The sequence below is a fragment of the Neofelis nebulosa genome, chromosome 11 (genome assembly GCF_028018385.1).
Source record: "Neofelis nebulosa isolate mNeoNeb1 chromosome 11, mNeoNeb1.pri, whole genome shotgun sequence".
In the NCBI taxonomy this organism is placed as follows: Eukaryota; Metazoa; Chordata; class Mammalia; order Carnivora; family Felidae; genus Neofelis; species Neofelis nebulosa.
The window spans coordinates 25,647,745-25,661,405 of NC_080792.1; the positions used below are offsets into that span (position 1 = coordinate 25,647,745).

Sequence of the window (13,661 nt, forward strand, 5' to 3'; positions counted from 1 at the left end):
TCCTCAGTAAAGCTGATTAAAAATAAGGTGACCAGCCATGTGAGACTGTATTTAAGCGTCAGCTGAGGTGTGGAGAAGTTAGAAGTTAGTGTGGTTCGGAGGCAGGGTGAGCACAGGTTAGAGGAATCCGTCACAGAGGGTATGGAATCGACAGCATGCGGCTGTGCCTCGAAGGCCAGGCAGCATTTAGATGGGCAGAGAGGAGAGAGGGGGATTCCTGCGTGTGGAAGGAGTCACTGTCTACAGGGAAAACACGAAGCTTGGCGTAAGGAGATTCGGTTTCTGTCCATAGCTCTGCTTTTAACATCCTGAATAATATTTTGTATTTCCTTGCATTTTAAAATGGCTCTTTAGGGTTTGTAAGAGAGCTTGTGTGTTCACTACACTGTGACTTTAACCTTGGACGAACTACCGATTGTACACCTAAGTTTCTTTACCTGCTCCCATTCTTTTGCGGAGTTAAGGTAGTCCTCGTTTCTCAGGGGACTGCTCTTAGGAAGGAGGGACTGGGGTGTGGAGAGAAGGTGCCTAGAAGTTGTGAGGGGGAAGATTGTTGTGGGAAAAGTCTGCACTATTCAAGGAGGGAGCCCCATGCCACCTCCTGAAAGTGACCTCCCAGTGTTGCCTCCCCTTTAGGGTATTACTCTAGCCTTTACCTTTTGACAGTGATGGCCACTCTTCCCTTGAGATCATTCTCTTGGCTTCCAGAATGTCTTTTCTCTTCTTGTTCTTCCCCTTCTATGTCTCTGGGGGGCCCTTTGCTGTTTCCCCTTTTAGTCATGGTGTCGCCCAGAATTTTGACCTTGATCTTCTTTTCTTACTTGCCGCATTATCCTTGGGTGATCACCTGTAGTTGTGTGATGTCAGCGGATGCCGATAACCCCAAAAGGTCTCACCTCTCTCCCAAGCACCAGCTTCGTGTTTCTGAACTGCCCACTTGGGTATCCCTGACCGTCTCCATCCGGATATTCCTGAGCATCTCTGGGTTTTGGGGCAGAATCATTAAGGGCACAGATTCTGGGCACTTGCGTGGCTTAGTTGGTTCAGTGACTGACTTCAGCTCAGGTCATGATTTCGCGGTTCATGAGTTCGGGCCCCACACTGGGCTCTGTGCTGACAGCTCGGGGCCTTGGAGCCTGCTTCAGATTCTGTGTCTCCCTCTCTCTGCTCCTCCCCCACCTGCTCACGCACGTGCACACGTGCTCTCTTTCTCCCTCTCAAAAATAAATAAACATTTAAAAAACACAGATTCTGGAGTTTGCCTGCCTGAATTTGACTCCTGACTCCACCGCTAAGTAGCTGTGTGCCTTAAGCAAAGTACTCAATCTTTGCCTCGATTTCATCCTCCCTAGAAAGGATGGATAGTGATAACGTGCACCTCATGCGATTATTGTCGAGCAGTGTCTGACACACAGCGAGCCCTATGTGCGTCCTCGTAGCTACTGCTGCTGCTCTTTTCTTTAAGGCAGAGCCCTGGTCCTCCTGGGCCCTCTCCCTGCTCTTCTGCTCTTCCGTTCCTAGCACATACATCCACGTTCTCAGCCAGCTGCTGTTTCCCAAGTTGGGAACCTCGGAGTCGTCCATGACTTCCTTTCTGTCACTCTCTCTGTTGTCTCTTTGCCTTCCTGGTGGCTCAGACTGCTTTAGCTCGGTTACCTCCTCCGCTCTTGAGCAGCGTAGAAGTTACCTAAAGGATCTGCTTCTAGACCGTTCTCTTGGCAGCCCTTGTCTGTCCTTCCCTCTGGGGGTGGAGGAATCTTTCTACAGCAAGCACACAGTTATGTACTTGTGCCTCACTCCTCGGGCTCTAGTTTTCAGACTTTGCTTCCTGGACCCCTGGGGTTCTGTGGCGGGGACTGCCTGGCCACCGTGGGATGAGAGTGCACTGGGGAGAGATTGAGGACATAGACGAACGAGGAATAATCACTTCCTGCCCATCCCTTGCCCCATACTCCCCACCTGAACACCAGACACAACAGCTTCGCTTTTGCCTCTCCCGTTGTAGCCTTGCTGTCATAAAACTCTGGCGTTCAGGATGAAGCCCAAGGTCTAAGTGAGACACGAGAGACGCTTCGTAAACCATCCCCACTGGCAGCTCAGCCTTAACCCCGTGCTCTGCCGTGCGTGTGACACTCGGTGAGCGTGTGTGCCCTCCCGTTGCCTGCACTTGGATGTCTGCTTTCCCTCGTGCTCTTTTCTCTGTCCAGATGACCTTTACCCTTTTGCCCCATTTCCTTGGCCGACTCCCAAGTGTTCCTTCAGATTCCGCTCAGGCATCACCTCCAGGGCTGACCTCCCGTTCCTGCCTTCAGGTGCAGCTGGGCAGCCTCATCTGTGTCCCCATAGCTCTCCGCGCCCATCTCCATCGCTGCACTGACGATAGAACCTTCTGTGTAGGTTTGTCCCCAACGCAACCACCTCCTCCAGGAGGGCAGGACAAAGACCACATTGCTTTTGCATGTCACTGTATCCCAGGCAACTTGCGCATTGCCCGGCACATAGAAGGTTCTTGGTAAATATTTGACTTCCTGCCTGCCTCAGTGACTTCGACAAGATGAACTGCAAACCCCTTAGCATGTTTTCTTTGACAGCCCATCCCTGTCTTGCTAAACTTCTCTCTTGCCCCCGCTCACCCCATGGACTTGCGTCGTTCTGGCCTGGGTACTTCCCTCGAGTCTCTCTGTGCCTCTGTGGGCGCTGTTTCCCCTTCTGAGTTCCTCTTCCTCCCCCTGTACGTCTCCCAGCTAGCAACCCCCTAAACGTCAAGGCCACAGAAAGTAGGTTTCCTCCAAAATGTACCCAGCCTTCCTCTGTGTTCCCACAGCCTACTCTTAAGACCCATGGTGTTCTCCAATTTCAGAATTGCAGGCTTTTTGTTGTTGTTGTTTCTTATCACCTTAGATTTGAGCTCCTTGGGAACAAGGAACATGTCTCTTTCATCATTTTGGAAGACAGATGTTCCATTAGCTTCTTCTCCGCGTAGAATCAAGCCCCGGACTTTTGATCCTTCACATTCTGTCTCAGACATCTCCATTCTGGTCTCATCTCCTGTCACTGACGGTGCACCTTCAACTGCAGCCTTTTCAGCAGCTGGTGGTTTTTTTAGCTTGTGTCATGTTGGACTCACCGTACATATTCTATCCACATGCTGCTTTCTTTGCTGAAATTGTTGGCTGTCGGGGCACCTGGGGGGGCTCAGTTAGTTAAGTGCCTGACTTTGGCTCGGGTCATGATCTCGTGATTCAAGAGTTCGAGCCCTGCGTCAGGCTCTGTGCTAGCACTGTGGAGCCTGCTTGGGACTCTCTCTCTCCCCCTCTCTTTCTGACCCTACCCCTCTTGAGCTCTCTCTCTCTCTCAAAATAAATAAATAAACTTAAAAAAAAAAAAAATGTTGGCTGTTAGCAGGAACTCTCTTGTCTTCAGGGTAGTGTATTCTTTTTATTCCAGTTTTTAAAATGTATATAGTATTTCAAGCATACGTCAAAGAGATAAATATAGCAATCCCTTATGTATGTATCTAGCGTAATAAAAACGACATTTTACATATATAGAGAGAGAGAGAGAAAGCAAGAGAGAGAAAGATTCAGAGAGAGCTAAATCCCTTATTTTTTCCCCTGTCTGATTCCATTTCCTTCTCTTCTTTCTCAGAGAATAATGGCTATCTTAAATGTAGTATTTATCACTTCCATATGTTTTATTCAAATGTTTTATCCATAGAAGACAGGTAGTATCATTTTTGCATTTTTAATACACTATTTAAATAATATTCTTTTGGTCACATTCTTCTCTAAGGGCCCAGCAAACAACATTGTTTTTGAGATGTATCCATATTATTGCGTGTACCTTTAGAAAACTTTAAATTACTACATAGTTTTTCATTGTATGAATATCCCACAGTTTATTTACCCATTCCGTTCCTCCTCAGTGTTCTGGTTGTTCCCAGTTTTTCAGTGTTGAACCAGTTTGTAGTGAACATTCTTGTATAAAAAGAAAAGTCTCATCTTTTAAAAACAAGCACTGTGGCAGCCATATCCTGAGTGAATAGTACAGTTGAAAGCCAGCAATTACCCCTTTACGTGCAAACACCCTACGTCTTTACCGCGTACTCTGACCAGCATTAATCCAGGGCTGGTACTTTGGTTGCAAAGCTTTCAGCAGACATTACTTTTCTCAGCAATCTGCAAGCCACGTCTCATACAAATTTAGGTCATTTTGCCTTAAAAATGTTAAATGCGAGCCAGAAATAGAATGTTTAAAAAAACAAAAAAAGAAATTGAAAGCTCTGTGGCGGTTAAGACCTGAGGGGAAAGCCTGTGATATTGTAGAAGAATAACAACTTGAAGTAAGCGTGACTTCTCGGCTTCTCCTTCACGATAGAAAGCTGGGAGTGACCTCAACTCCTCTGTTCCCAAAGCAGCTTTCTTAAGAGCAGCCAGGAATGGTGGCCACAGCTCCTTGAGGTGGACCATTGCAACATTTTCTGCCCTTACTACTCAGATTTCCCATCATGCCCAGCGGAAAGAGTTTGTGTTTGCATTGAAGCTCACTTCCTGGTTTTGTCTTCTTCTAACAAGGAGAGCGGGTTGTTGGTATTCACTTTTAAAGTAAACAAACTAGCCTTTCTTCTCCAAAGGAAACCATTTCAAATCCTTTCTGCTTTGATTCCTACCGCTCGTTTAATGAGTTTCTTCAGGTTTGATGGAAGTTACCCTAGATTACCTCTGTTGTCCTCTGAAGGTGAGCTCAGGGCATGGACAGAACCCCCAGTTTGTTGAACCCATTAAGCAGCTCCCGAGTTCTGGTTTTTTGTGAACTCAGTAGAGTGTGCTGTCTTCTTCAGCGGCCCCCCCTTCTCCTCACACCGGGAAGCTCCCTTCTTCCAGAAGCATTTATTGCTTTCCCTTCTTGTGTGGGCATTCGGTTCAGGCCTATGAGTCTTGCCATTCTCTATGCTAGAACTAACCATGCAAATTCTTTCAGTCTCAGAAAACTCCTCTAAAATTCCATTTGTTCCTGAAATGCACTGCGAGCAAAAGAATCTTACCAATTTTTCTCTTTGTGCATTTCCGTGGGGATATACTTTACACACTATCCCAACATATTTTTGCCTTTTATTTTCATTATTTACAGAATAACTTGTATATTTTAAAAATGTATACTGCTACACAGTTCACTGTTCTATTCTTTTCCATTATTCTTTTACTCGGTAGTTTCACTTCAAGGAATTTATCCGGTAGATAGTCGCACCTCAGTATGCTAAAAATTATACAGAAGGGTGTTCAGCACAGTGCCGTTGATAGAAAAATAACTAAATGAAAGTGGAGACGTCGCAATGATTAATAATAGACTAGTTAAATTATGATATACCCGGATGTTTAGATAACCAAGTTACGGCACTCGATGTTTATTGAATGGATCAAGAAATGCAAAAAAGTATGAGGTGCAAAACTGTATGCATTTGGTGGTGGAATAAGAAAGATAGATGTGTGTGTACAGTATTCATTCATATACATGCCTTGTCGCATATAACATTTCTGGAATCACAGATAACGTAGTGCTGCTCCGTACTGGCTACCAGCGCGTCGTGGCAAATGGGTGTGAACGGCAAGCATGGGGTTTGCTTTCAACCTCAAAAGGACAAACAAAGAAAACCAAACCTCAAATGGAGAAGAACCTTGGGCAGGTTTCTGGACCTCCCTCTTGCGTTTCTCTCCAGTCTAATGATCTGCCTGCAAATTCCACCTGCCACGCAGCCGCCAGTCCTTCCCTCTGTGATTTCAGCGCAGCACGACGCTGCTGCATGCTGCCGGGTGCCAGCTTTCCGTACCACAGTCCGGAAGGCTTGTCTAGGCGCACACTCTCTCATAGGGACCACAGTCCTGCCCTGCGGGTGTTGTACGACATCTGGAAAATGTTGTCTCGTGTATCTCGTCCAGTTTTCCTAGGTGTTAATAGCAGGAAGGCTGTTCGGTACCAGTTAACCCATCATGGCCAGAAGTGGAAATCTTCTAATAAATGTATTTAAAGTCCTTGTTTTTGAGAAGAATGTAAAGCTGTGATAAGCGATAGACTGTATTACATTAGAAAAATAATCTGACCCAACACACTTATTTGAAAGATGAGAACATTGAGATACAAGTTCAAGTGACTAGTAATAGATTACGTTCCAAGTTACTCATAAAGTTAGTTCATATCCCAGACTGTGTGAATCTCTGTCCACTACTGTGGAAAGAAAATTATCCCGTGTTTGAAATACGGTCTTTAAGCTGTCAAACTTTTTTTATGCTTTAGACTCCTTATAATTTAAACATTCTCCTCACTTCATTTTTTGTCTTATTGGTAGTATTACTAATCCTGCTATAAACACAGGCATGAAAAAAGTCATTACGTGTATATTTTAGAATAATTGACGTCTTGTGGAACTCTATAATTCTGTACAAAACCTAGAAAAGGAGATACTCATTCTTTTTTTTTTTTTTTTTTTTTCAGTTTGTTTTCCTTGCTATCTAAAAAACACAACAAAGTTCTGGAACAAGCCACACAGTCCTTGAGAGGTTCACTGAGTTCCAATGATGTTCCTCTACCAGATTACGTAAGTAGTTACCTCACTTTGTCGGCAAGAGGTTTTCCTTTCATGGTTAGGTTCGTAAGAAACAGTACTCCTCTCTTCTCAGTGTCTGTCTATGGCCATGACGCCTCTACTGTGCAGAGAAAGGAGTGATGTCGCAAATCAAGGAAGAACTTTAAATGATTATTATCAAGTGGTTAAAGAAGTCAAACCTAAGCCAGTGATTGTTAATAATTTGGACTCTTGCAGGGCGCTCGGGTGACTCAGTCGGGTAAGCATCCAACTCTGTCTCAGCTCAGGCGTTGGTCTCAGCATTGTGAGTTCAAGCCTCGTGCTCTACGCCGGGCGTGAAGCCTACTTAGAAAAAAAAAATAGGACTTGTTACCTTAGGCAAGAAACCCACTCAAACTAATTACATAAAAGCACAAGGAGCAGTTTTATAGAAACTATGCAAAGGTTTCTCACTGAGCTCAAGGGGGACAGGTACACCTAGATATCAGAGAACCAGAACCTGAAATTGAAAAGCCTTTTGGATTCAAGAATATTTTGTCTTTCTGAGGCTTTAGTTTAGTTTAGTTTCCAGGTTCTGCTTCCTTTTGCTTCGGTATTATTCTTGTGCTGCTATCGGCCAGATTTCCCCATTCGTTGACTGGGACCTAGAACAGCCACTCCAGCTTCCTCCCTCCCAAGCTGTAACATGTCCTGTGAGGGTCGTGTCTTCAGCCACCTGACCAGAGTCATGAAGTCCTCATTCTCACTTCACCTGGGAGAGAGAATCCAGTTGGCTCTGTTCAGATCAGGATGCTACCCTGGTCCTGTAAGCCATGGTCAGGGGACAGCAGCACTAATGTACTCCCTTGATTTCACCCACTTCAAAGATAAAGAGCTTATTACCACCTAACTTCAGAGGATGATGACAGAATAGAATGGGAGCAGCTCGGGGATGAGCATTATAACAGGAAGGAGAGAACATTCAGAGTTCCCTTAGGGCAGTGTCACTAACTGCAACAGTTCTTATATTTTGTTGGAACATGGCTTAGATGATGATGCTAAAAATCCTCATGTCATAAACCTCAGAACTTGTCCATCAAGTCTAATAAGGACCTCCCTGCATCCCCCGACGACAACTCAGTGGGTTGATGTTCAGAAACTTCACGAGCGAATTTTGAAGCTCTGGGTTTGAAGTGGTGATGCATGCCAGACAGCCGGAGAGTTGTTTTGTTTCCTGTGGTTTGTTTCATTTCTAAATGGCTGTGCTGATAGGAGACTGTGGGAACAGCACCCGGTCCGGGTAGCAGTCGCTGACAAACAAGAGATAGCCGTGAGCGTTCACAACCCGACCCGTGCTGTTTGTCTTGTTTTGTGTTTATTGTGTGCGTGTGTGTGATGCTGTGATCTGTCATTCCCATTAAGGTATTAAGTTTGTAATTCCAAAGTATTTCTCTCTTAACAAAAAAATATATATATCTTTTCCTAATTGAATATTCTCAACTTAAAAAAAAAAAAATAGCATAATAGCTCACTTCTATCCGAGCCATGACTTGTTATGGGAAAAATATTTCTTCCTAATCACTTCTTGGAAACCTCAGTTGGGGCCTCACAGTGGCAGTGGAGATTGTGTTTATTGAGAGCTTGAAGTCAATGCATCTGTAAATGTTTTGTGATTTCTTATACAACTGTCATTTGCTTATGTAGTACTCCTGTGTCATTTCTTTCACAACAATGTGTTGAATGAATTTAGTCTTGACATTGTGCCAGCAGCATCCTCCTGTAATCAGAGACCAGAAAAATGACAATGTCTTTGAGAAAATGGGTCGTGTTTAATGTATTCGCCAATCATGGTGATTATGCAGTGACGGGACAGGTTGAACTCCCAACGGACATATGACCTCTACTGTTGAACTTGACAGTTTTTAGAGTTGCTGACTTCTTCTTGCATGAGACTTTCACTAAGTAACAGTGAATTTCCTAAAGTATCTGCTCCATAGAAATGCTGGGAAAATTCCATTTGGAATCTGTCATTGACAGTCCTCATTTTAGCAGCCATGCCACAACATACTCCAAGTGCATTTATGAACTTGAATTTTGCTGCCTTTCCTTAGAGTTAATTGAAGAGGGTGGGTGGCCCTGATTCAGTGGTAGTGACAGTAACGGAATCACTGCAAGGCAATTGAGGAACACGATGGCAGTCGTAAAAGTAAGTACATGTTCTTCTTCTGAGGTAACCGGCTGTTTTCACTCGTCATTCCCAGTGTTCAAAACACCATGAGCGAGGTGCATATTTGAAACCACGTCCTCACTGTCACTCTCTTTTAAATTGGTCATTAACTGGGAGGGGCGCCTGGGTGGCTCAGTCGGTTAAGCCTCCGACTTCAGCTCAGGTCACGATCTCAGGTCCGTGAGTTCGAGCCCCGCGTCGGGCTCTGGGCTGATGGCTCAGAGCCTGGAGCCTGCTTCCGATTCTGTGTCTCCCTCTCTCTCTGTCCCTCCCCCGTTCATGCTCTGTCTCTCTCTGTCTCAAAAACAAATAAACGTTAAAAAAAAAAAAAAAATTAAAAATAAATAAATTGGTCATTAACTGGGAAAATAAAATGTGTTTCCTTTTTCCCTCCCTAGAAATTTTAATTAAATGTCTCTGTCACCAGCCACATAAAGCTCTGTGTCCTAGACTGATGCTTTCGACCACGTATTTGAAAAAGATGGAAAAGGAAAAGGAAAGGGTCTACATCCAGCAGTGGAGATTGAATGAGTTTAAATAAGTGCTTAAAATCAGGAATGTGTTTTTCTTCTCACTGTAATACACAGAGTGCTTTGAGTCTACCTAGAGGTTTCTGAGTATATTAAGAAAATATTTATTCTCATTATAGTGTGTAATTCACAAGCCAATTGAGTAACACCACAGAAAACAATAGCAAGCTACCAAAACATCAGTATTAATTCTTTAGTACAACCTTGTTTGTCAAAACATCTCAAGGGAAACCTGAAGCCTTCCACCAAGTTCCAGATAATGAGGGTACTGGTCCAGCTGCTTGACGGGAAATAAAATTTCAGTGAAAAAAAATTGCACTCAAGTCCTCTTTGGGGAGAGAGAACACATAGTGCAAAGAGTCATAGCTGGTTCTGCGGTCTTTGTACAGGGGCAATGTACATGTTTCATGGAGCACATGAAGTTCAGTTGACAATGTGGCCGCACTTTGGTATCTTTATATCAGGATTTCCTAAAAGTTAATTCAATGACCAAAGGGACAGGAGAGAATTGTTAGAATCTTTCAAGATTTTTTAAAATTAAGAATAAGTCTCAGGGCGCCCGGGTGGCTCAGTGGGTTACGTGTCCGACTCTTGATTTCGGCTCAGGTCACGAGATTGAGCCCCGCGCCTGGCTCTGTGCTGACAGTGCAGAGCCTGCTTGGGATTCTCTCTCTCCCTCTCTTTCTCTCTGCCCCTCCTCTGCTTGCTTGTGTGTGCTCTCCCTCCCCCCCCCCCCCATAATAAAGATTTCAAAAAAAAAAAAAGTAAATAAGAATAAGCCTCTAAAACAACTTTGGTCATATACAACAAACCTGAATCTAGAAAGTGAAACAAAAATAACAAATGAGTTTAGTTGCTTTTTAAACTATAACCGTGGTTTTTCAATTATGAATATTATTACAATGTCATGTAAGCTTTATTTCCCTAATTTCTAACAATCTTCTTAGCAACTATTTGAGATGAGAAGACTAACTTTATTTTAGGTGGAACCATAAGGAACCAAATTATATTGTCCTTTGATCATCAACAAACTTGGGAAACTTTCTGTAGGACTGACTCTACCATCTAATTAAAAAAAATTTTTTTTTTTAATGTTTCTTGATTTTGAGAGACAGAGAGAGCATGAGCAGGGGAGGAGCAGAGAGACAGGGAGACACAGAATCGAAAGCAGGCTCCAGGCTCTGAGCTGTCAGCCCAGAGCCTGATGGGGGCTGGAACTCATGAGCCGCGAGATCATGACCTGAGCCAGAGTTGGACACTCGACCGACTGAGCCACCCAGGTGCCCCTCTACCATGTAATTTTAAACGGTGAATTCAAGGACGTAAGCCAAAAAGACCCAGCCAAAAAGATTAAGGAGACAGAATCAGAAAAAAACAGCTGAGGTATAAACAGCAGCTAAGAGTTTATCATTGAATGCTAAGCAAGTATAATGCTACTAACTTACATCTCTGTGTCTGCGTACACACACGTACATGCACACACATCCCAGTGGTTTTCAAAGTCTCATTTTTATCCTCCTTCTCCTGTACCACCATAGGGTAGAGCTGTCCAGAAGCTACATGGCCAATGATCATTTCGTTGCTCTGGCAGCTCACAGAATGCGTTGTGTTCTTGTGTTTTAAATTGTTCTTGGCTTTAATTTGTAATGTAATAAATACCACTACATATAATCCGCATAAAAACAGTTTCTTAAGAGCATCAGAGATTTTTAAGAAGATAAAAGGCTCTTGAGATGAGAGGACCAGTGGTATACATGATCTGTTGCACACACACAAAGAAGGAGCAACTAAATATATGCTCTTTTCTAGCCTGTAATTGTTTCATTTGTAATATCTTCTCTCCTAGTAGGATTGAGTGCACTTTGAAGTGCGCATGAGTCTCTTGTGTCTTAGGCTGAAAAAAGGAGGCTAAATATTAACTGGTTAATTGACGGGGATGAAGCTCTGTCTCCGCACGCCTGCACGCTCTTGCCGGTGTCCAGAACTGAAAAGGAGTCTCAGGCCTAAATTATATCTGTATGACATTTAATTTGAATGGTTTGGTCATTTTCTTAGTCAAAGAAGATTAGTTTCCAACACATGTCATGGATGTGTGTAATTTTTTAAGCTAAATTACATATTTTCTCATTAATTTGTACATGATCTTTATATCACAGTTGCTTCTTTCCTGGGGTGCCTGGCTGGCTTCCTCAGTGGAGTATGTGACTCTTCTTTTTTTTTTTTTTTAATTTTTTAATTTTTTTAATTTGCATCCACGTTAGTATATAGTGCAACAGTGATTTCAGGAGTAGATTCCTTAATGCCCCTTCCCCATTTAGCCCATCCCCCCTCCCACAACCCTTTCAGTAACCCTCTGTTTGTTCTCCGTATTTAAGGGTCTCTTATGGTTCTGTCCCCCTCCCTGTTTTATATTATTTTTGCTTCCCTTCCCTTGTGTTCATCTGTTCTGTGTCTTAAAGTCCTCGTATGAGTGAAATTGTATGATATTTGTCTTTGAGTGACTAATTTCACTTAGCATAATACCCTCTAGTTCCATCTACGTAGTTGCAAATGGCTGGAGTTTGTGACTCTTGATCTCGGGGTCATGAGTTCAAGCCCCATGTTGAGTATAGAGATTACTTATAAAAATTAAATCTTAAAAAAAAAAAAAAAAAAAAGAATTGTCTCTTTCCTATTCAAAGGGTAGTTGTAGCGTTTTTTCCTTTTAGTTCAGTACACATAAAACAGGTTGTTCAACATCAACTCGATCTAATAATTTGCTGTCTTAAATTGTAGCTTCCTAAAGAGCAAAAGCCATGTATTTGAGCTTTCTTCTGATCAAGTCTTGACTGCTTATCATTATCATTCTACATGGAACCCAAAAATATTGCTAACCCTGGAATAGTGTCATTTGACTTACCTTTTGAACCAATACTCTCCTGGCTCTTGTTTATTTTTGCTTTTAGACATTTCATTTCTTCAGAAAGAGGCTACGAGGTATTCTGAACTGATTCTATATGACAAGGAATTACTTTTGGGTGTTTATTCCAGTGATGGTGACATTAAGAAAGATCTTGATCAAACTTCTATCTGGGAATTACTTTAGCATGTTGTGAGAGGTAAAAATGAAGTAAGCATAGCACCTGTACACAGGGAATCTGAGAGGCTAATGAAAACAAGTGCACAACTAAATTACAATTCCATGTGACATATTTTATAAGGTGGCTATAACCAAACCTGGGGGGTTTCAGAAGAGGAAGAGAACAATTTGGGGGGACTAGGAAAGGAATTGGGCCGGTTTTCATGGAAAGGAGTTGCAATTTAAGCTGGGTAGTACTTTTAAGAAGAGAGATTAAATTGGGAAAATAATCCAGGAGTTCTGCTTCTTGAACGAGGGCATAGAAGTGAAAACGGCACGTCGTCGCCATAGGGTTTCTCGTGTGTGACAGGGTGTCTGGCGTGTAAGAGCGGCTCACACCATACCCAAAAATTAGCTCAAAATCTAGCAGAGACCTTAAATGTAAGAGCTAAGACTGTGATATCCTCAGAAGAAAATGCAGGACTAAACTTTAGGTGACAAAAGAAAAACAGGTAAATTAGACTTCATCAAAATGTAAAGCTCTTGTGCTTCAAAGGATATCCCATCAAGAGAGTGAAAAGACAGCCCACCGAGTAGGGGAAGATACTTGCAAATCTTATATCTGATAAGGGACCAGGATTTGGAATATGTAAGGAACTCTTAACAGCTCAATCACAAAAAAGGCAAACAGTCCGAATTTTAAAAACGGGTGAATCTTTTGTAAGCTGGTTCTGTAACGTGTATATCTTACGCATAGCTATCTGGCCTTGGACAGGTCATTTTGCCTCTCTAGGCCTCCGTTGCTTCGTCTGAAAATCGGAGTAACAGTAGAATCCACTACGCAAGATTGTTGTCAGGATTAAATGAGAGTCCAGGTGGGGCGCCTGGGTGGCGCCGTCGGTTAAGCGTCCGACTTCGGCCAGGTCACGATCTCGCGGTCCGTGAGTTCGAGCCCCGCGTCGGGCTCTGGGCCGACGGCTCGGAGCCTGGAGCCTGCTTCCCATTCTGTGTCTCCCTCTCTCTCTGCCCCTCCCCCGGTCATGCTCTGTCTCTCTCTGTCCCAAAAATAAAAAAAAAACGTTGAAACAAAAAATGAGAGTCCAGGTAGGATCCTTGGCACAGCCAAGTGTTTAGTAAGTGTTAGCTCTTACAGATGTGCTGTGCAGTTCATGTTTGGGAAAGATATTCTGGGGCAACAGGAGTTGGTTCGGAGGATGGAGATGGCTCTACACCCTCTAGTGACAGGGAAAATTCCTGCAGGCTGCGTGTGACCCCAGCAGATGGAGG

At 43.4% G+C, this 13,661-nt stretch overlaps 1 protein-coding gene across 8 annotated transcripts in view; it reads left to right on the top strand.

Annotated features, from left to right (window-relative positions):
* DYM (dymeclin) overlaps positions 1–13,661 on the top strand; it is a 357,662-nt gene that overhangs the window by 241,714 nt on the left and 102,287 nt on the right. For all 8 annotated transcript variants that reach the window (XM_058692153.1, XM_058692154.1, XM_058692152.1 and 5 more), the window contains one exon: positions 6,490–6,592. In XM_058692153.1, the coding sequence (XP_058548136.1) occupies positions 6,490–6,592 (103 nt within the window). The remainder of the gene's footprint in view (positions 1–6,489; positions 6,593–13,661) is intronic.